At 39.5% G+C, this 24,634-nt stretch overlaps 1 protein-coding gene across 1 annotated transcript in view; it reads left to right on the top strand.

The window, feature by feature from the left end:
* Positions 1–24,634, top strand: part of ZSWIM5 (zinc finger SWIM-type containing 5) — a 198,221-nt gene that overhangs the window by 143,898 nt on the left and 29,689 nt on the right. The window contains exons 5-6 of the mRNA XM_045799696.2: positions 16,275–16,454; positions 22,824–23,000. Of these exons, the coding sequence (XP_045655652.2) occupies positions 16,275–16,454; positions 22,824–23,000 (357 nt within the window). The remainder of the gene's footprint in view (positions 1–16,274; positions 16,455–22,823; positions 23,001–24,634) is intronic.

Raw genomic sequence — 24,634 nt, 5'->3', positions numbered from 1 at the left:
TTCCCTGATGGCTAATGATTTTGAACATTTTTTCAAGTGTCTGTTAGCCATTTGTATGTCTTCATTGGAAAAGTGTCTGTTCATATCTTCTGTTTATATCTTCTGCCCCTTTTTTTATTTGCTTATTTGTTTCTCATGTATTGAATTTGAGAAGTTCTTTATAGATCTTGGATACCAGCCTTTTATCTGTAGTTTCATTTGCAAATATCTTCTCCTATTCTGTGGGTTGCCTCTTTGTTTTGATGACTGTTTCCTTTGCTGTGCAGAAATTTTTATCTTGATGAAGTCCCAAAAGTTCATTTTTTTCTTTTGTTCCCCTTGCCTTTGGAGATGTGTCATGAAAGAAGTTGCTGTGGCCAATGTCGAAGAGGTTACAGCCTATGTTCTCCTCTATGGTTTTTTTGTTTTGCTTTGTTTTGTTTTGTTTTTAATGTTTTTTTATTATATTATTTTAGTCACCATACAGTACATCCCTGGTTTTTGATGTAAAGTTTGATGATTCATTAGTTGTGTATAACACCCAGTGCACCATGCAATACGTGCCCTCCCCACCACCCATCACCAGTCTATCCCATTCCCCCACCCCCCTCCCCTCTGAAGCCCTCAGTTTGTTTCTCAGAGTCCATAGTCTCTCATGCTTCATTCCCCCTTCTGATTACCCCCCCTTTCTTTATCCCTTTCTTCTCCTACCGATCTTCCTGGTTCTTATGTTCCATAGATGAGAGAAATCATATGATAGTTGTCTTTCTCTGCTTGACTTATTTCACTTAGCATTATCTCCTCCAGTGCCGTCCATGTTGCAGCAAATGTTGAGAATTCATTCTTTCTGATAGCTGAGTAATATCCATTGTATATATGGACCACATCTTCTTAATCCAGTCATCTGTTGAAGGGCATCTCGGCTCCTTCCACGATTTAGCTATTGTGGACAATGCTGCTATGAACATTGGGGTGCATATGGCCCTTCTCTTCACTACGTCTGTATCTTTGGGGTAAATACCCAGTAGTGCAATGGCTGGATCATTGGGAATGCAAGTTGGTACAACCACTCTGGAAAACAGTGTGGAGTTCCCTTAAAAAGTTAAAAATTGAGCTACCCTATCCTCTATGGTTTTGATGTATTCCAGTCTTACGTCAAGGTCTTTCATCCATTTGGAGTTTATCTTTGTGTGTGGTGTGAGATAGTGGTCAAGTTTCATTCTTTTGTATATAGCTGTCCAATTTTCCCAGCACCGTTTATTGAAGAGACTGTCTTTTTTCCACTAGATGTTTTTTCCTGCTTTGTCAAAGATCAGTTGACCGTAAAGTTGAGGGTCCATTTCTAGAGTCTCTATTCTATTCCTTTGGTCTATGTGTCTGTTTTTGTGCCAGTACCATGCTGTTTTGGTGATACACAGCTTTGTAGTATAGCTTGAAATCAGGTAGCATGGTGCCCCCAGCTTTGTTTTTCTTTTTCAACATCTCCTTGGTGATTCGGGGTCTTTTCTGGTTCCACACAAATTTAAGGGCTGTTTGTTCCAGTTCTTTGAAAAATGTCATTGGTATTTTGATTGGGATGGCGTTGAAAGTGTAGATTGCTCTGGGTAGCATAGACATTTTAACTGTGTTTATTCTTCCGATCCACGAGCATGGAATGTTTTTCCATGTTTTTGTGTCTTCTTCAGTGTCTTTCATCAGTGTTCTGTAGTTTCTCAAGTATAGATCCTTTATCTCTCTGGTTAAGTTTATTCTGAGATATCTTATGGTTTTGGTAGCACCCTGTTCTTTACCTCTTAAGCCTCTCTCAACTCACCTGATCTGTTTTCCATTCCTATTATCCTATTGATTTTGCCATTCATAATGTCATTAGATTCCCTGTGGTTGCTAAATTTAATGGCTTTTTTGGGATTCCTGTTCTAGTTGTGAAGGTTAAATGTGAAAATCTTTGCCTTCGCTATAAATGAAAAACACTTTGTAAACTGTAAAGTAACTGTGTGTTACTAATATTGATATTCTGCTACATTAGACATTGCTGATTGGCTTGTGTGTCACTGATTTCTCCTGGGTTTTTCTCTCTCTTATGTTTCTTTCTCTTTTGCTTATTCCTCCTTCCCCTCTGCTCATGACTTAAATGTTTCCTCAGAATTTTGTTTTTAGCACTCTTCCCATCCTAAATGATCACGTTTTCATCATTTTTGTTCCTTGGTAAGTAGGGCCATATCCCTACCTACATTAATTTTAGAAGAACCAGCAAACAGTGTAACACGGATACTATTGGGGAGCTACAGTGTGAAGAAAGAATTCTTTCTCATTATGTTTATACAGGCCTTTAGGATTCTTAAATCCTAAAAGTAGTGAGGGGCGCCTGGGTGGCTCAGTCGATTAAGCATCTGCCTTCAGCTCAGGTCATGATCCTGGGGTCCTGGGACCAAGCCCCACATCCTGGGGTCCTGGGATCAAGCCCCACATCTGGCTCCCTGCTCAGCGGGGAACCTGCTTCTTCCTCTCCTGCTCCCCCTGCTTGTGCTCTCTCTCTCTGTCAAACAAATAAATAAGATCTTAAAAAAAAATTAAAGTAGAACTTAAAAACTCTTTTATGACTAAATATTTGTGCATCTTTCTTAATGCCACAGGGTTCCAAATTTTTTACCTCCTGCACTTACACATTAAGGATTTCTTGCCGCCTGGTGTTCATAAAGGATTCTGTAATTGGTAGGAGCCGACAGTCCCTGTGGAAGGAGAAAACATCCAATAGACTACGTATCCAAAGGGACTAAAATGACTCCTGAGAGCAACTTTGCCTTAGCTTATATCCTTCCCCTTGTTTGGGATACACCCTCCCTCCATCTCTCTGCCCAAAGAACTCCTATTCATCACTTATTCATCTTTTAAAATGAAGTAATACATGTATACAGATTAAAATGTCAACTACTTCTACAAACTTTAAAATAAAAAACAGTATTCCCTTGCCCCATTCCTTCACATTGCCAATTTCCACTTCTCAGAAAGAGCAGTTTTAAATTTTTAGCTGCCCTTTCTAATATGCCCTCATATTTAGAAATGACTGTTCTTTCTTGATTTTTACATTCTAAATATAATCTTATATCTTCCTACAATTGAAGATGAGCCTTTACGTCTCTAAGGATCAAACCCTTAGTATTCTTTCCCAGATAGTGCTGCTTCTTGTTTTCAATATGGATAGGCTGAGAATGTTACAAATACTTAAGTTCTGCTTCCTTTTTAACAATCCCATCTCTAAATTATTTCTCTCTTCTCACATCTCACTGTAAGTAGTAAAGAGAAACCAGGATACTCTTTCAATATTTCACTTAGATATTTCCGCAGCTAATTTCATCACTCAAAAGTTCTACCTTCCACAAAGCGCTAGGGCATGAACACAATTTTGCCAACTACTTTGCCAGTATATAACAAGGATCACCTTTCCTACAATTTCCACTAACGTGTTCCTTATTTCCACCTGAGACATCATCAGACTGGCCTTTACCTTCCATATTTCTACCAACACACTCTGTTCAGGATTACTAAGGAGATTAGGACTTTACACGTCTCCTCTTTTCTTTCTGGAACCTCATGAAAATCATCTTTAAAGGTCTCTTCACAGCAGCATAGGCTTTTTTAGCATGCAACTCAAAATTCTTCCAGCCTCTTTACCCGGTTCTAAAACTGCTTTCACACTTTCAGGTATTTGTTATAGTAGCACCCCACTTCTTGTACTATTTTCTGTCTTAGTGTGTTTGTGGTGCTACAGCAGAATGCCATAGACCAGGTGATTTACAAGCAAAAGAAACTTATTTCTCACAGTTCTAGAGGCTGGGAAGCCCAAGATCAAGTGATTGGTAGATTTGGTATCAAGCGAGGGCCCACTTCCAGGCTTATAGGTAGCCATCTTTTCACTGTGTCCTCCCATGGCAGAAAGAACAAGGGTTCTCATGAGATCTCTTTCTCATTGAGTCTACAGCTTCTAATACGTACATACATATGTACATACCATGAACTTTTCTTTTCCCTTATTCTCTCAAATAGTGATATTATGATTTGAGGTTAGATCAAAAATTAATATTTACATTATTATGACTAAATAAATATTTGTAGCACAGTCATGTAGTATACTGACTACATTTACTTTCTTAGACAACTTTTTTTCCCCTTCAGGAATTAATAATTACTTTTGTTTTTTTGTTGTTTGACTTTTAGGGAGGTTGCAGATTTTTCTGTTGTTATCATTAATTTACCCCCAAATTGTCTACCAGTAATTTTAAATCTTCATATAATATCAAATAATATCAATTTTATTATCTTGTTAGAGACATTTCTTCCGGAACCATCTATTTTCCTATCCCTGATTTAGATTGTTTGCTTTCTAAACCTGCTGTAGTGCAGTCATGTAGATACTGCTCTTCACTATCATTCTAGGACTTCCCTTTTTCTTTCTCCTGCGTGGACCCCCTGTTTTCTGAATCCAACATCTTCCTCTCTGTGGATTTACTTTCTTGCTTTGGTGTAGTACGTTTTCCAGTAGTTTCCTCAGATAGGGTACATGGAAGATGAATTTTCCATAGTTGATAAATTTTGCATTGCTGAATGTTTGGATTTTACCCTCACTTTTGATTGATAATCTGATAGATATATAATTCTAGGTTGGAAGTCTTGTCCTTTTCCCTTAGAATTTTAAAGACATTTCTCCATTGTCCTCCAGCTTCCACTTGCCATTGTGAGGTATCAGGCCATTCTCATTCAGGAGAATGTCATGTCTTTTCTCTGTGGAACCATGTTTTCTCTTCGTCCTCATTAATCTGAAATTTCATATTGATATCACTTACTGTTGGTCTTCTAAATTTTTTTAAATCTAATCTGCTTGGAGGAGGAGTTAAGATGGAGGAGTGGTAGGGGGACCTTGGGCTTGCCTTATCCCTAGAACATAGCTAGATCTACATCAAATCATTTTGAACAACTAGGATTGATTGATCTGAGGAATAAGAAAACAGTCTGCACAATTGGGGGGAGAGAACATGGCAGATGCAAGGTTTGGAGACATAAATTGGGGGAGAGAAGGGCTACAGTGCTGTGGTGGGGAGGGAGCCTTTTCAGGGAGAGAGGGTGTGAGTGGGAGAGAGACCAATGAGTCAGGTTACCTCAGGACAGCAAGATGCCATGGTGTGGGGATCCCCTGGGTTGCACTGGGAGAGAACGTTCCCCTTCCTGGAGTACGTTTGGAAGAGGGTATATTGCCTCTCCAAGGACAAAAGACCCACCAGGCACCATTGAGTGGCTGTTTAACAACAGCAGGGGACAGACACAGGCACAGAGAGCAGCTAACCTGGTCGCAGCTTTTGGCAGTGCTTCACTATAGATTCCAGGCACCTGTACAGCCATGGGACTGCTTTTCTGGGACAGAACACTGCTGGCCACAGTGCTGTGAGGCTCTCCTCCGAGGGAGGGGAGCACTCCGCACCTTGCCAAGTCCTTTAAGATCTGGAGTTTTGAATCCCAGCCTCCAGCCAGAGATAAAACACAGGAGAACTGTGGTGCTGGGAGTTCCAGCAGCTCCAGGCAGACAGGTTGAGGGCAGGGATCTGACAAAAGCCTGGGACACAGGAGGGGAGATTGTTACTTTTCTGTGAGGGCCTCCTGAACTGTGGTGGCCTCAAGTTCCACTCGCTGGGGGACAAGAGGGCGGGGTGACACCATCTTCCACCCCCACTTCCAGCCCCCTCCCACCAGCTCAGTCAGACTTCAGAGAGAAACACAGAGCCCCCAGGGGAGGCTGGAGTTGCTTTCACAAAACCCCTCTACCCTGCGCCTGGCAGGGGCATCTTTACTAGGGTGGGTCTGACCGTCACCCAGCACAGTGGGCCTCTCCCCCAGAGGACCAACACAGGCCCTCTGCATGTACCAAGTCTATTGACCATAGAGTGCTCCAAAGCGTCCCCTTCAGTTCTGGTAGAAATAGGACAAGGCTTTTTATTTATTTATTTATTTTTTCCTTTTGGAATCAGGCTTATAGTTTTTTGTTCATTTGTTAGTTGGTTTGTTTCTTTTTCTCATTTTTTGGATCAGGCTTTTTTTTTTTTTTTTTTTTTTAAGAGAAGGGGAGGGAGGAAAGAGGGAGAGGGAGAGGGAGAATCCTAAGCAGGTTCTATGCACAGCACCTAGCCCAACACTGGGCTTGAGCTCACGATCCTGAGATCTCGACTTGAGCCGAAATCAAGAACCCAGTGCTTAACTGACTGAGCCACGCAGGCACCCTGAGCCACCCAGGCACCCCTCCTTCTTTCTTTCTTTTTCTTTGGTATCAGGCTTAGAGTTTTTTGTTTATCTCTTTATTTGTTTTTTTGTTCCTTTTCCTTTTCTCTTTTCTTGGATCAGGCTTTTTTTTTTTTTCAAAGCATACCTAATTAAAGCATACGTAAAATTAAAGCATACCTAATTAAAGGTCCAGACACTCCCCACTGCAAGCAAGGAGGAACTCTGCAGAGGACTGGCCTGTGGGAAAGAACAAGCAAAACACAACAGCAGAGTGCTCACAGCATACACCAGAAACACTTCCAGAATGCCAGGCCCTGGACAGTGTATAACCCCTTAATACTCTTACTCTTAATATAGTATTTCTCCCAGGAGCAGACACATAACAAGCTTTCATAACACACAAAAGACAGACACCTAGACATGACAAGATAGAGGAATTCTCCCCAAAAGAAAGATCAAGAAGAGATAGGCTGGTGATGGGTATTAAGGAGGGCACGTATTGTGTGGTGCACTGGGAGTTATACACAAGTAATGAATCATGGAACTTTACATCAGAAACTAGGGACGTACTGTATGGTGACTAACATAATAAAAAATATTATTATTAAAAAAAAAGAAAGATCAAGAAGAAATCACAGCCAGGGATTTGCTCATAACAGATATAAGCAATATATCTGAACAAGAATTTAGAACAACAGTTATGAGAATACTTGCTGGGATTGAAAGAACCATAGAAAACACCAGAGAAACCCTTGCTTCAGAGATAAAAAGACTTAAAAACTAGTCAGGCCAAAATAAAAAATGCTATAACTGAGATGCAGAACTGACTAGATGTAAAAGACAAAACTATGGAAAATAATGAAACTGAAAGGAGGAGGGAAAGAAAACTATTTGAGCACAAATATAGACTTAGGGAATTCAGTGATTCCACAAAGCACAATAATATCCATATCATAGAAGTCCCAGAAGACAAAGAGCAGGAAAGGGGGCAGAAGATTTATTTGAACAAATTATAGCTTAGAACTTCCCTAATCTGGGAAGGAAACAGGCATTCAAGGCCAAGAGGCACAGAGAACTCCCCTCAAGATCAACAAAAATAGCTTAACACCAAGACATATCAGAGTGAAACTTGTGAAATACAAAGATAAAGAGAATTCTGAAAGCTGCTAGGGACAAAAAGTCCTTAACCTACAAGGGTAGACACAAAAGGCTGGCAGCAGACCTGCCCACATAAACTTGGCAGGCCAGAAAAGAGTGGCATGTTATATTCAACAGGCTAAGTGGGAAAAATATGCAGCCAAGAATACTTTATTCAGCAAGGCTGTCATTCAGAATAGGAGGGAGAAAGGGTTTCCAAGACAATCAAAAACTAAAGGAGTTCATGAACACTAAATCAGCTCTGCAAGAAATATTAAAGGGGCTTTACTTTGAACAGGAAAGAGAAACCAAAAGCAAAAAAGACTAAAAAGGAACAATCTATAGGAACAGTGGCTTTACAGGTAATACAATGGCACTAAATTCATATCTATCAATAATTACTGTCAAGGTAAATGGACTTAATGCTTCAATCAAAACACATACAGTATCAGAATGGATTAAAAAACAACAACAACCAAGACCCATTGATATGCTGCTTATAGGAGACTCATTTTAGACTCAAAGACACTCTAAATTGAAAGTGAGTTGGTAAAGAACAATCTATCATGCTAATGGTCATCAAAAGAAATTTAGAGTAGACATCCTTATATTAGACAAATTAGATTTTATAACAGAGACTGTAATAAGAGATGGAGAAGGGAACTATGTCATAATAAAGGGGCCTATCCAACAAGAAGATCTAACAATTATAAATATTTATGCCTCCAACTTCGGAGCGAAATATATAAATCAATAATAACAAATTTAAAGAAACTCATTGATAATAATACAACAATTGGGATGCCTGGGTGGCTCAGTCATGTAAGCATCTGCCTTTGGCTCAGGTCATGATCCCAGGTTCCTGGGATCAAGTCTTGCATCAGGCTATTTGCTTGGCGCAGAGCCTGCTTCTCTTTCTGCCTGCTGCTCCCCCTGCTTGTGCTCTCTCTCTCTGACAAATAAATAAAATCTTTAAAAAAATGTTTTTTAAAGATAATAATACGATAATAGTAGGGACTTTATTACCCCACTCACAGCAGAATGCACATTCTTTTCAAATGCACATGGAACATTCTACAGAATAGATCACATACTGGGTCACAAATCAGGCCTCAACTGGTACAAAAAGATTGAGATCATACCATGCATATTTTCAGACCACAACACTATGAAACTTGAAGTTAATCACAAGAAAAAATTTGGAAAGATCACAAAATACATGGAGGTTAACGAATGTCCTACTAAAGAATGAATGGATTAACCAGGAAATTAAAGACATTAAAAAATACATGGAAGCAAATGAAAATGAAAATATGACAAGTCCAAAACCTTTGGGATGCAGCAAAGGCTGTCCTAAGAGGGACGTATATAGCAATACAGGCCTTCCTCAAGAAGCTAGAAAAATCTCCAAATACACAACCTTACACTTAAAGGAGCTGGAAAAAGAACAGCAAATAAAGCCTAAAGCCAGCAGAAGAAGGGAAATAATTAAGAGAGCAGAATTCAATAATATAGAAATAAAAAAAAAGAACATATCAACAAGAGCAGTTCTTTGAAAGAATTAACAAGATTGATAAACCCCTAGCCAAACTTATAAAAAAGAAAAGAAAAAGGGCCCACATAAGATCATGAATGAAAGAGAAGAGATCACAATCAACACTGCAGAAATACAACTATAAGAGAATATTATGAACAATTATATACCAACAAATTAGGCAATCTGGAAGAAATGGATAAATTCCTGGAAACATTTTATCCAAAAATGGATAAAAAACTGAAACAGGAAGAAAGAGAAAATCTGAACAGACCCATAACCAGCAAAGAAATTGAATCAGTAATCAAAAACCTCCCAACAAACAAGAGTCCAGGGCTGGATGGGTTCCCAGGGGAATTCTACCAAACATTTAAAGAAGTAATACCTATTCTTTTGAAACTGTTCCCCACAATAGAAATGGAACAAAAACTCCCAGACTCATTCTATGAGGCCAGCATTACCTTGATTCCAAAACCAGACAAAAACCCCATTAAAAGGAAGAATTACAGACCAATATCCTTGATGAGCATGGATGCAAAAATTCTCAACAAGATACCAGCTAGTTGAATCCAACAGAACATTAAAAGGATTACTCACCACGATCAAGTGGGATTTATTCCTGGGCTGTGGGGTGGTTCAACACCCACAAATCAATCAAGGTATGATACACCACATTAATCAAAGAAAGGATAAGAACAATATGGTCCTCTCAGTAGATGCAGAAAAAGCATTTGACAAACTACAGCATCCTTTCTTGATAAAAAAAAAACCCTCAAGAAAGTAGGGATAGAGGGAACATACCTCAACATCATAAAGGCCATGTACGGAAGACCCACAGCTAATACCGTCCTCGATGGGGAAAAACGGAGAGCTTTTCACTTAAGGTCAGAACCACGACAGAGATGTCTACTCTCACCACTGTCGTTCAACATAGTACTGGAAGTCCTAGCCTCTGCAATCAGACAACAAAAAGAAAGAAAAGGCACGCAGATCAGTAAGAAGGAAGTCAAACTTTCACTATTTGCAGACGACATAATACTCTATGTAGAAACCCCCAAAGACTCCACCAAAAAATTGTTAGAACTGATACAGGAATTCAGCAAAGTTGCAGGATATAAAATCAATGTACAGAAACCTGTTGCATTTCTAGTTGGTACAGCCACTCTGGAAAACAGTGTGGAGGTCCCTTAAAAAGTTAAAAATTGAGCTACCCTATGATCCAGCCATTGCACTGCTGGGTGTTTACCCCAAAGATACAGACGTAGTGAAGAGAAGGGCCATATGCACCCCAATGTTCATAGCAGCAATGTCCACAATAGCTAAATCGTGGAAGGAGCCGAGATGCCCTTCAACAGATGACTGGATTGAGAAGTTGTGGCACATATATACAATGGAATATTACTCAGCTATCAGAAAGAACGAATTCTCAACATTTGCTGCAACATGGACAGCACCGGAGGAGATAATGCTAAGTGAAATAAGTCAAGCAGAGAAAGACAACTATCATATGGTTTCTCCCATCTATGGAACATAAGAACTAGGAGAAGAAAGGGATAAAGAAAGGGGCGGTAATCAGAAGGGGGAACGAAACATGAGAGACTATGGACTATGAGAAACAGACTGAGGGCCTCAGAGGGGAGGGGGGTGGGGGAATGGGATAGACCGGTGATGGGTAGTAAGGAGGGCACATATTGCATGGTGCACTGGGTGTTATACGCAACTAATGAATCATTGAGCTTTACATCGGAAACCGGGGATGTACTGTATGGTGACTAACATAATATAATAAAAAATCATATATATATATAAAAAATCATTAAAATAAATTAAATAAATAAATAAATAAAATAACTAAGAAAAGAACAATGAAAAAAGAAAAAAAAGTGTTGAATTCTCCAACTAAAAAAAGAAAAAGAAAAAAAGAAACCTGTTGCGTTTCTGTACACACATAATAAAGCAGCAGAAGGAGAAATGAAGGAATCGATCCCATTTACAGTTGCACCAAAACCCATAAGATACCCAGGAGTAAACCTAATCAAAGAGGTAAAAGATCTATACTCTGAAAACTATAGAACACTTATGAAAGCAGTTGGAGAAGACACAAAGAAATGGAAAAACATTCCATGCTCATGGATTGTAATAACAAACATTGTTAAAATGTCTATACTGTCCAAAGCAATCAACATATTCAATGCAATCGCTATGAAAATACCAGCAGCATTTTTCACAGAGCTAAAGCAAATAATTCTAAAATTTGTATGGAACCAGAAATGACCCAAATAGCCAAAGTAGTGTTGAAAAAGAGAACCAAAGCCAGAGGCATCAGAATTCCAGACTTCAAGCTGTATTACAAAGCTGTAATCATCAAGACAGTAGGCTGCTGGCACAAAAACAGACACATAGATCAATGGAACAGAACAAGAGAACTCAGAAATGGATCCTCAACTCTATGGTCAACTGATTCTTGACAAAGCAGGAAAGAATATCCAATGGAAAAAAAAGACAGTCTCTTAAACAAATGGTGTTGGGAAAGCTGGATAGCAACATGCAGAAGAATGAAACTGATCCATCTTCTTACTCCATACACAAAAATAAGTTCAAAATGGATGAAAGACCTAAATGTGAGACAGGAAACCATCAAAATCCTAGAGGAGAACACAGGCAGCAGCCTCTTTGACCTCGACTACAGCAGCTTCTTACTAGACACATCTCCAGAGGCAAGGGAAACAAAAGCAAAAATGAGCTATTGGGACTTCATCAAGTTAAAAAGCTTCTGCACAGTGAAGCAAGTAATCAACAAAACTAAAAAGCAAGTGACAGAATAGGAAAAGATATTCGCAAATGACAGATAAAAGGCTGGTATCCAAAATCTATAAAGAACTTATCAAAAACTCAAGACCTAAAAAATAAATAATTCAGTTAAGAAATGGGCAGAAGACATGAACAGACATTTCTCCAAAGAAGACATACAAATGGCTAACAGACACATGAAAAGATGCTCAACATCACTCATCATCAGGGAAATACAAATCAACACTACAATGAGATATCACCTCACACCAGTCAGAATGGCTAAAATTAACATCACAGGAAACAAGAGATATTGGTGAGGATGCAGAGAAAGGGGACTGTTGGTGGGAATGCAAGCTGATACAGCCACTCTGGAAAATAGTATGGAGGTGCCTCAAAAAGTTAAAGATAGAACTACACTAGGACCAGCAATTGCAAAACTAAGTATTTATCCAAAGGATACAAACCTACGGATTTGAAGGGGCACATGTACCCCAGTGTTTATAGCAGCAGTATCTGGAAAGAACCCAGATGTCCATCAGCAGATAAATGGATAAAGAAGATGTGGTATATAATATATACAATGGAATAATACTCAGCCATCAAAAAGAATGAAATCTTGCCATTTGCAACGACATGAATGGAGCTAGAGTGTGTCATGCTAAGTGAAATAAGTCAGTCAGAGAAAGACAAATACCTTATGATTTTACTCATATGTGGAATTTAAGAAACAAAACAGATGAACACAGGGGAAGGGAGAGAAAAATAAGATAAAAACTGAGATGGAGGTAAACCATAAGAGGCTCTTAACTATAGAAAACAAACTGAGGGTTACTGGAGGGGAGATGGGTGGAGGGGATGGGCTAAATGGATGATGGGCATTAAGGAGGGCACATGTTGTAATGAGCACTGGATGTTCTTTGTAAGTGATGAATATATAAATTTCTACTCCTGAAACAAAAAAGAAAGAAAAGAAAGAAAAAAGGAAAGAAATTAATTTTAAAAATCTAATCTGCTTGGGTACCTGGCTGGCTCAGTCAGTAGAGCGTGTGACTTTTAGTCTCAGGGTTGTATGTTTGCACCTCACATTAGGTGTATAGATTACTAAAAATAAATAAATACATAAATAAACTTAAAAAATCTAATTTGCTTAACACTCAGTAGGCCTTCTCAAATGGGAAACTTACATCTTTTAATTTGAGATATTTTCTTGAACTTTTTTTTTTCATTTCCTCACCTTTATTTTCTTTTTGTCTGGAACCACTTCTGTTATTTGGATATTAGCTTCTAGGTTTCTATGCAACAGACTTAGAGGACAAACAGTCTAGATCAGGGATAAGAAAATAGAGGGCTTCAAAGGGATGTCTCCAAGAAGATAGTAAAATTCCTAGATTATTTCATGTGACTGAACATACTAAATGGAGGTTGATTCTCTAATTTTATTATTTTTTTCTCTCATTGTTTTCCTGTGTTTTTGTCTTTCGTCTTCCAGGTTTCTTCAGTTTTATCTTTCAACCATCTTTATTAATTTTTAAAAAGATTTTATTTATTTATTTAAGACACAGTGAGAGGGATAAAGAGAACATGGCAGGGGGAAGGGACAGTGGGAGAGGGAGAAGCAGACTCCCCACTGATCAGAGAGCCTGATGCAGGGCTAGATCCCAGGACCCTGGGATCACAGGCTGAGCTGAAGGCAGACACTTAACCAACTGAGCTACCCAGGTGCCCCATCAATCATCGGATTAATTTTTAATCAATTTTTATCATCATATTTTTAATTTCCAAGAGCCCATTTTTGTTGTTTCATCCTGCACTATTTTCGTAGATGCAGTATCTTCTCGCTTTGAGAATATCAATTGCAAAGGTTTTTTTTCTTTTTCTGTCATCTCTGCCTTTTTTTGTATTTCCTCCAAATTTTTCTTTCTGTTTTCTTTGTTCTCTGTCCTTTATGTAAGATGCTTTCCTCGTATATCTAGTGTTTCTTAGTTGTCCATTCCTATTTCAGAGTAACACTTAAGAGCTAAAAGGAAGCTCTGTGTGTGTGTGTGTGTGTGTGTGTGTGTGTGTGTGTGTGTGTCCTTGTTAATTAGTCAGTTTAACTGAGGATCTGGCTGGGCTTTTTCAGTGGAGAGCCACAACTACGTTATCTGCCATGTTTTTCCCCCTTGGGCTGATTTCCAGAGATGAATCCTCCAGTCTCTTGTCTCTGAGTTATAAATCTGTCACAGTCTTCTTAGAACCAAGTGGGGAAAGAGGGTTGGGTTAGGGTGTATCCATTTGTTCAATATGCATATCTTCCCTAATCTCTCAGTTTTTATTAGTATGGATACCCCACTGTTGGCTGTGCATAATATTTCCAATCCAGAGCCTGTCTGAATCAACCTTCCCAGTGAGTAAAGCTCTGGTCTTCTTCCAGTAGAGGGAAGGAGCAGGCACTCAGCTACCCTGAATAGAGGGGGAACTCTGCAAGCCTGAGACCTTTGACAAACTTCTAACGAGTTTTACTAATTTCAGCCCCACCTTCAGCAGGGTTCTGCAGCATGAATCAGTTTTGCTTCTGGGCTTTCCTAACTGCTGGTAGAGGTTTCAGCTTTGTTCTGCTAAGTCAGCTATCACTCATCCACACGCTTTCCAGATTCTAAAATTTTGTGGCTGTTCTCTTTTATCTCTCCTATTCTCTGTGTCTGTGTGAGTTTATGCCTTTTTTTATCCTTTTATTTTCATTTTAGTGAGGTTTCAGAAGGAAGTAGTGATTAGCTACCTTTAACCAGAATTAACTCATGTTTATTCTTCAAATTCAAATGTTTCCTTTCTATAACTTCTCCTGACCCCACATGCAGAATTCATTGCTCCATTATGTATAGTCTCATAGGATTTTATGTATGTCTATGATAACATTTGCCATTCTTTATTTTAATTATTACTTGGGTGAATCCTAACTATAATTCTCCTGAGAGTCATCATAATATAATGCTATTTTATTACATAGTTTTATAGTTTATATTTCATGGTAGATTTTTAAAACTGAGCCAATAGGAATGAATTTTCACCGTCTTCAGGCAGTATCTGAAATTGAGGCTAAAAAATGGCCTTTAAGACATTCCTATTTGAGTTTAAGGGGCCTTGAAATCGTGTTTCTAAGTACCTCTGTCCAAAGATGTAGCATCATCCCAAAGGATTTTTAATTTAAGATACTCTGCAGCCAGGCTTCTTGCTGATTTGAGGTTGAGAATATACCTAGCTCAGCTACATAGCCAACCTTGAAAAGAGGCAGCTTTGCTTTAAAAAAAGGGTGAGATGGTAAGAGAAACAGCCATTGGTTATATGGAATATGTGATACTCTGCTACATTGACAGAGAAGATCCAAGAATGTGATAGTTTTAAGGCATCATGGTTGATCAGCAGCATCAAAATCCAGGCTGAAATAAACTATTTTTCTTGGAAAAAGGAAATACTAAAATTCTGTTATGTGCCAAGTAATATGCTGAGCCTTTTACAAATGTTATTTCATTTCATTCTCACAATATCCCTACAAAGTAGTCGTTTTTATGCTGTCAGTTTTACAGTTGTGGGATTTAAAGTTCAAAAACTCCAAGGTCAACTAATCAAAAATTGATACCTTTTCTGAGCACCTCCCTTCTGACCCCTGTCCTTCTGCTAAGTGCCCTTCCTATATGCTGCTATTGTACCCTGAACGTATCTTGTTTTTTAATATTTTATTTATTTATTTTAGAGAGAGAGTGAGAGAGAGAGAGCACAAGCCAGGGGGGAGAGGTGGAGGGAGGAGCAGACTCCCCACTGAGCAGGGAGCCCAACACGGGATTCAATCCTGGGACCCCGGGATCATGACCTGAGCCAAACGCAGATACTTAACTGACTGTGCCACCCAGGTGCCCCACCATGAACATATCTTTATCTTAACATTCATCTTGGGGCACCTGGGTGGCTCAGTCGGTTAAGTGTCTGCCTGTGGCTCAGGTCACTGTCCCAGGGTCCTGGGATCGAGCCCCACATTGGACTCCCTGCTCAGCCAGGAGTCTCCTTCTCCCTCTCCCTCTGCCACTTCCCCTACTTGTGTTCTCTCACTCTCTCTTTCTCATTCTATGTCAAATAAGTAATAAATAAAATCTTTAAAAAAAATAACACTCATCTTATTCGAAGGACATTATGTTTATGTATCTATCTCCCCCATTAGACAGCTCCTCAAGGGTTGGAACAATGTCTTATTCTCCAGTAGGAGAATAGGCCTTCAACATAGAAAGCTCTCAATGAATAATATGTTCGACTACAAATCTGAGCTCAGAATTCAAGCCCAAATCTGTTTCATTCATCATTACAGGCACACATCCAGATATCCAGATAATCACTGCATTAAGGAAGTTTTGGGGAGGAAAAATAAGCCATTTCTGAAAACTTTAGCAGATTTGATATTTTATATTGAGAAAAGCTGATGTTTTGGGAACTTTTCCTACCAACCAAAAATGAAAGAAAAGAGTAGCCCGAAAAATCAAAGCTGACACATACATCAGAGGAAAGATATCAAGAATGTTGATTGCTTTATTTCCAGGGGCCTTATGGGTGTGCATCATTTTAAATCCGCATTGCAAACTGGAGGAAAAGTCCTGTTGGCTACAGCAGCTGCAGAAGTGGAGTGACCTGGATGTCTGTCCCCTGGAGGATGGGAACTATGGGCATGAGCTGCCCAACATCACCAATGCACTTCCCCAGAATGCCAGTCACAGCCCAGGTGAGCCATATAGCCTTCTAGGGTCTTTGTGCCTGGAACTCCAAAAGGTGGAAGGGTGAAGCTCTAGAACAAAGGTGGCCAGACAGTTGGCTATCAGTATTGTCATCCTCAATTATAAAAGCCTGTCCTTTTGTTTATCTTGAATTGCCATGCCTTAAATAAGGGTAAGCTTTTTATCTTTGACACTGGGGATTCTGTGTCTTTTTCCATATCTAGTGTGTCCTTACAGTGCCCACCATAAATTCCTGGAGCCTTCTGCATGAATCCTCTTTACCTTTCAAGTTCTTCATGACTAATGGATCTTTGCCTCAGTTGGGGTTGGTTTTAGCTTACAAGGCCTACCTCAAGGGAAGGATGGAAGGCCTGCAAAAAACAGCATTTATTTCTTTCTTTATTTACTTATTTGTTTTTAAAAACAGCTTTTAAAAATGCCTTGATAATTGCTTTTCTTACTTTTCTCTGTTTTCCTCAAATTTTTTATACTTTGGATTTTATATATTTATATACTTTGGATTATATATATTTTATATATTTTGGATTAACTTCCCAAATTACGGCTAGGACTCTTGTCCCATTTTAAGACAAATCTAGTACAGTGATACTGTACCCTCTGCCTTGTGAGCCCTTGGCCTGCAGATATCACGGAGCATCAGCATTCACGTCAGTTTTAATTCATCTAACTCAAGCTGTTTGCTGTTGGCAACTGACTGCTCTTTATCCCATTGGGAACCTGTATTGGTAGGAGATTTTTTTTCAGACATTGATTTTACAGGTGGTCCCTTCTATTTTAAGTGATAAATCAGGTATTTTTAAGCTCAAGGAGAAAATCATTTAAATTATTGTTTTGGCCAGGTCTTCTTCTACTGTACCATAACTGATTATCAGTATATTTAAAGCAACTAAGGTAACAGGAGTTTGAAAAGGCTACAGTTTTGCCACTTCTTTAAGCTGCCCGTTACTGGCACCCATCTAACCTCCACAACACACCATCCCTTTAGTACTGGTTTTGGATTGATGTAGAGAGTCAAGTGCATATAAAGACGTGTCTCCAGTCTGGCAGTTTCTTCCTTATCATGGTGGTTACTTGTTGTTACTGGTTCTCATTTGAGGATGTTGCTTCTCCTGCAGTCTTCTCAAGTTGTGGCTGATTCAGCTCCCACATCTCTATACCTAATGGAGTAATAGGCATCCCACTTGTTCTTCATTGCCTTTTCTATATCATTGTCCTTTCTTCCTTCCTAAAATACTGTCTGCTACCCTTCTGGTTTTGGTCATTTGTAGACCTCTGGGTCAGTGCCCCTCATTCCTTGAAGATTTTTGGCTGTTGGCTCAGTAACACTGCTTTCTGTCACTGCTTCTATCATAATTCTTGACAATTTCAGAAGCCACACAGATGATCCTTCCGACATCCTAGCCTCTCAGTTCTTTGACTTCCTCTCTTTAATAGTCTCATCTTCCCACGTAATTGAGCCATACAATCCCAAGATCATACCCTAAACCTTGTCATTGCCAATAACTATACCTTCTTCCTAATCTCAGTTTCAGGCAGCTCTAAATACCATCATCGGTCTTGCTAACTTATTTTCTTTAGTATCCTGATTCCAATAATTGTTTGACCTACTGGGACTTTGGATCCTACCAATTTTTCATGCTCCTGGTAGCCTGTTTTCCTCATCTTCATTAGATTCCTTGGTGAGTCATTATAATCACTCCCTCGCATACACACTCAACCTCCTCTTTCCCTTTACTTCATGCAGATAGCAAAACACTAACCTTAGTAGTTCAGTCTCGCTCTCTAATTCCTCAGTGTTCATGCCCACACAGCTGAACATGGTGAAAAGAAACACAAGCATGGTAACTGGTCTTACTTTATGACCACTGATTTCAAATGGGTCCATAGTATTGTCCAGACATCCACCACATTTCCCTAATCCTTAAATGCCTTCTTTCACTCTTCTAAATTACTATTTCTTATGTCTTCCTGAAAACTTCTATTTCCTCCCCTTCCTCACTTCCAGCTGATAACCTTGCTTCCTATTCACTGAGAATATAGAAGCCATCACAAGAGAATTTCCAAGACACTCACTACATCTGCCTCTGTGCCCATCCAGTATTCCTCTTCCCCTGTTTTTATTTTTGCTTCTAAGCCCAAGCCCACTACCTGTTCTCAAGATCTTATTCCTTTTCTTTTATCCAGGACATCACTCCAGGAATTATCTTCTCTCTCTCCTGCTTCACAAATTTTCGTGAGTTATTCCTGAGTATACAAGTACATTGCTTTCTCTCTCAACACAAAACAAAACAGACACACTCATGTTGTTCCCATATGCCTCTCTGGCTACCACCCTGTTTCCTGAGGTAATAGAAGTAAGTGTGGATTAAGAAAAGTAATTTAAAAGTATATTACATATTTATCATCTCTACTTCAGCTCATATTCTCTGTTGAACTCACTCTGGTCAACTTTCATCCCTCCACTATTGAAACTGCTCTTGTATGGGTCACTGATGCTAAACATGGCCAAATCTAGTGACCGATTTTCAGTCATAATCTTTTTTTTTTAAAGATTTTATTTATTTATTTGACAGAGAGAGACAGCCAGCAAGAGAGGGAACACAAGCAGGGGGAGTGGGAGAGGAAGAAGCAGGCTCCCAGCGGAGCAGGGAGCCGGATGCGGGGCTGGATCCCAGCATCCTGGAATCACGCTCTGAGCCGAAGGCAGACGCTTAATGACTGAGCCACCCAGGCGCCCCTGTCAGTCATAATCTTAGTTGACCTATCAGTAGTATTTGTTACAATTATTTACTTTCTCCTTGAAACACTTTTTCATGTTATTTCCAAGACACTATTGGTTCTGCTCTTACTTCATTGGTTCCTCCTTCTCAGCCTCCTTTACTGTCTCCTCCCTACTTCCTAACCTAAAATGTTAAGAGTGCCTAGGGCTCAGTCATCAGACCACTTCCCTCTGTATACATACTCCCTTGGTAATTGCATTGATTTGATAATCATCTGTATACTAACTATTCCCAAATTTATATCACCTTGACCAGATTTTAACTTCCAACTCCAGACTTGTATGCTCAACTGCCTTTTCAATATCTCCACTTAGATTTCTTATCTATCAAGCCCCACCTAAACCTGCTCCTCCTGTAGTCTTCCCTATCTCCATGTATGGCAAGTTTGTTTTAAAAACCATGGAGTCATTCTTGATTCTTTTTCTCTCTCACTTAAGATCTAAACCATGAGCAAATCCTATTGGCTTTACCTTCAGAATGCATCCAGAATTCATATATTTTTTCTTTTTTTTCTAATTTTTATATAAATTCTACTTAGCTAACATACCGTACAATATTGGTTTCATGAGTAGAATTCAGGGGTGCCCGGGTGGCTCAGTCATTAAGCATCTGCCTTCGGCTCAGGGCGTGATCCCAGGGTCCTGAGATCAAGCCCCGCATCGGGCTCCCTGCTCTGCTGGGAGCCTGCTTCTTCCTCTCCCACTCCCCCTGCTTGTGTTCCCTCTCTCACTGGCTGTCTCTCTCTTTGTCAAATAAATAAATAAAATATTTTTTTTAAAAAAAGGAGTAGAATTCAGTGATTTTATCACTTACATACAACACCCAGTGCTCATCCCAACAAGTGCCCTCCTTAATACCCATCACCCTTCTAGCCCATCCTCCACCCCATCCCTCCATCACCCCTCAGTTTGTTCTCTGTCTGTAAGAGTCTCTTTTAGTTTGTTTCCCTCTCTCTTTTTACTTTTTTCCCCTGCCTCCCATATGTTCATCTGTTTTGTTTCTTAAATTCCACATATGAGTAAAATCATATGGTATTTGTTTTTCTCTGACTGACTTATTTCACTTAGCATAATACCCTCTAGGTCCATCCACATCATTGCCAGTGGCAAGATTTCACTCTTTTTGATGGCTGAGTAATATTGCATTGTATATATAGAGAGCGTGCATCTTCTTTACCCATTCCTCAGTTGATGGACATTTGGGCTCTCCCCACAGTTTGGCTGTTGTGGATAGTGCTACTATATATAAACATCGGGGTGCATGTGCCCTTCGTATCTGTATTTGTGTACCTTTGAGAAAATACCTACTAGTGCAATTGCTGGGTCATAGGGTAGTTCTATTTTTAACTTTTTGAGGAACCTCCAAACTGTTCTCCAGAGTGGCCACAGCAGTTTGCATTCCCACCAACAGTGCAAGAGGATTCCCCTTCCTCTGATCCTTGCCAACATCTGTTGTTTCTTATGTTATTACTTTTAGCCATTTTGACAAGTGTGAGATGGTATCTCACTGTGGTTTTGATTTGTAGTTCCCTGATGATGAGTGATGTTGAGCATTTTTGCAGGTGTCTTTTAGCCATCTGGATGTCTTCTTTGGAAAAGTGTCTCTTCATGTCTTCTGTCCATCAGAATCCATATATTCTTACTACCTCTACTGCTTATTACTCTGGCCAACTTGCCATCATTTTCCACAAATTATTGCAGTGACCTCCTAACTGCCCCTCCTGCTCTGCCCTTCCACCTCATGGTCTGTTCTCAATACTGCTGCCAGTTATCCTTTTAAAAAGCAGGTCACATCATATACTTCAACAGCTCAAAGCCCTCCAGTGGCTTCTCATCTTTCACTCATGACCTGTGAGGTACTCAATGATCTGGCTTCCTAGTATCTCTCTGACCTCATCTCCTATGATTTTTCTGCTTGCTCATTCCATTCTAAGTACACTGGCCTCCTCACTACCCTCAAACACTCCAAATATGTACCCACCTCAGGATTTTAGCATTTGCTATTCCTTTTGCCTGGAATGCTCTTTTCCCTTAGTTATCTCTAAGGCTTGAAGTCTCTCTTCAAATGTTACCTTATTAGACACCATTCTATATAAAACAGTAACTCCCACCCAACACCAGGTTGCCTTTCTCCCTAATTTTGCTTTAGTCTTTTCTATAGCACTCATAACCATCTGATATATCTGGTATACTATATATTTATTCAACTATCTCTGCCCATTTAAATGTAAAGTTCCATGAAGGCAGGGACTTTATATATCCTCAGCACCTAGAACAAGTACCTGCCATGTGTAGGCACTCATTATTTGCAGACTTGATGAATATTGGGAGCCTAATCCCCACTGTGGGCTGAGCAGACCCAAGATAGAGTCTCAGTTCAGCAAGAGAGGGGTTTAGACTACAGCCAGTAGGAGGGTACATTGTGCTTCTTCTGAGGGACAACATGAGAGAGAAAACATTTCAGTAGATACTGTCATGCTATTCTAATTTAATCCTGTAAGCCCATACTCTATGGAATATATCAAATTCTGAAAAGATTAACATATTCTAAGGATTTTTGCTCAATGAATGAATATGTTCATTTCTTTCATATTCATTCTGAATCTTCTGGCTTTCCCTCCCATTTTTTTTTTGCACAGGCTCAGTGGATGTACATCTCATTTGGACATCTCTACAAACATCTGTATAGTACTTTATTCCTTGATCCCAAAATAGTTCCAATTGCCCTTAATCTGCAAACATTTGTATAGTACTTTAGTCCTTGATCCCAAAATAGTTCCAATTGCCCTTAACCTGGCAGAGTCAATTAAATAATCCTTTGGGTTTTTTTTTTTTTTCAATTTCCTTAAATGTAATTTCCATGAATCCTTCTGTCTCTACAGTTTATAATAATGTATCTTTCATTTGATCTTCCTCCACACCACCCTTAAGAATTGAGCCTACTTTGTCTAAACTGTTTTGGTTTCCTTGCAGACCTTTTCCTGAAGAGAGATGGCATAGTAAGAGTCCATGTTAATTTAATTAATCTTTTGTCAGCAGCAGTTTTTCATATTAGAGAATAAGACTGTAAGCCTATAGATATCAGTGTGATAAAGGGACCAGAATACACAGGGCTTCTGCTCTTTTTCAGCTTTTAATATCAATTACATGAAGTCCTTAGTCTGATAAGGGGCATGCTGTAAATGAGACAGGTTATGGATTGGCCAGGGAAATTACCTATCTGCCTCTCTCTTTCTCTGACTTCTGTAGAAGCAGTTGGTATCCTCATAATCGAGCAGCTGAGCACCACTGTCCCTCTTCTCTTTCATGTGGCTCTCAGTCCTAGGAGAAATTGGTCCTCTGTAGAAGTAGAAAGGCAGCCATAGGTCTCTGTAGAAAGGTTCTTGCCCCAGAGGGCACGGACACATTAAGGGCTATCCAATAAAGAGGCAGCACAACAAGCACCCAGACAGATGGCAGAGGGGCTGCTGTCACTAAGCACATACTGTTCCTCTCATCCTCCCACTCTGACAAAGACATAAGAGTTAGAGCTTCAGATTACCTGTCATTGAACTGCTGCATGTCTTTCTTTCCCCAGACTCCTTATCCAGACCAAGACGAACAGTGTTCACTAGAGCCATCGAGGGCCGTGAATTACATTGGCAGGACAGCCACTTACAGCGAATAATAAGCAGCGATATATATACCGCTCCTGCCTGCCAGCAGGAGAGTGAGAGACTACTGTTCAATTCCCAAGGCCAGCCACTGTGGCTTGGTAAGTGTACCTCTCCTCTACTCTAAGAATTTCAGAGCCCAGTCTTACCTTATGCCAGGCCAGAACTGCATAGGTGCTGGCAACACAACTACAATTTGGACAGATCTTTTGGGGCCTTAACTAGAGACTCAGGGTAGTTATATGAAGCCTCAGCCATTTGCATGTGTACTTAGCTGAGGTATAATGACCTCAAACAGAGGAATTTGTATTGTTTCCTGAGTTTTAGGAGGGGAAAGGAGTTAATAATTCTCAAAAAGTACTAATAAAACCGTTAAACATCACTTCATAGGCTCTTAGTCAACAGTTGCTAGGCAACAGTATAATCTACTCTGAAATTAATATATTTTGCTAAAAAGGCACTAACTTTGAAACTTAAATTACCCTGTGCTAGTAGCTAGGACACCATCTGCATTTGTCACCAAGCTGTCTTTCTTTCCTCCTCTCCAGCTTCCCTTCCTTCCTTCATCATAAAGGAACAGAGCTGTTCCATTGTGGGTTTAAACCTTCCACTGGTTGGCTTTCAATCTCTTCTTGACTTTATCACAGGATGCCCATTCTAAAACACACTTTTAAAAAATACTTATTTTCTGAGTCTTACAACAATGACAAACATTTTTATATCTTCTTGCAATTCCCTACCTCCATTCTTCACCCCATTTCTTTGTCTTTCTCAAGATCTTGATGAATATGCAGGGGCACCTGGGTAGCTCAGTTGGTTAAGTGTCTGCCTTCGGCTCAAGTCATGATCCCAGGGTCCTGGGATCGAGCCCCACATCAGGCTCCCTGCTCAGTGGGGAGACTGCTTCTCCCTCTCCTGCTCTCCCTTCTTGTGCTCTTGCATGCTCTCTCTCTCTGTCAAATAAATAAATAAAATCTTAAAAAAAAAAAAAAAAGATCTTGCAGAATATGCATATGGCCCTCTCTCTCTCTTTTAAAAGCCTTGGCCAAACTCACTCTGGGCCACTACCTGAAGTCTCCTTTGGTCATCTTTCCTCTTCTGTGATCCAACAATAGACAATATAAGTCTAACAAGTGTGTGAAAATATATACAACTTGTCAGCAAACAAAGGTGAAAATCAAAACAACACTGAATCACCATTTTTTGATTGTCAAATGGTCAGAGATTTTTAATGTGAAGATAATTAGATTATGGTATGGGAAAGGTTACATGGAGATAGTTATTCTCATTTACTACTGTTAGTAATGTAAATACTTCTAGCCTATCTGAAGGGTATTTCAATAATACTTATCAAAAACTGTTAAAAATACATTCATACCCATTGATCCAGGAATTCTACATCTAGGAATTTATCCTGAGCTATAATTAACTGAGAATATGTGTAAAGCTAGGGGGCTTACGATATAAATAATGTACAGATGAGAAAAACTGGAAATAATCTAAATGTCCAACAATAGGGGATTGGTTGACTCAATGGATAATATACATATGTTCAGAAGAATGATATATCATCATTTTTAATGTTATAGAAGTATATTTAATGATACAGAAAAATTTTATTATGTTACTCAGAGGAAAAACCCAGTTACAAACAATAATTATAATATCATCCCATGGTGGCACCTGGGTGGCTCAGTTGGTTAAGCGTCTGACTCTCGATTTTGGCTCAGGTCAT

The sequence above is a fragment of the Ursus americanus genome, chromosome 12 (assembly GCF_024610735.1).
Source record: "Ursus americanus isolate L20-20 chromosome 12, mUrsAme1.1.p, whole genome shotgun sequence".
In the NCBI taxonomy this organism is placed as follows: Eukaryota; Metazoa; Chordata; class Mammalia; order Carnivora; family Ursidae; genus Ursus; species Ursus americanus.
The sequence above is the reverse complement of the archived record's forward strand: the minus strand, read 5'-3'. Positions and strand labels throughout refer to the sequence as shown.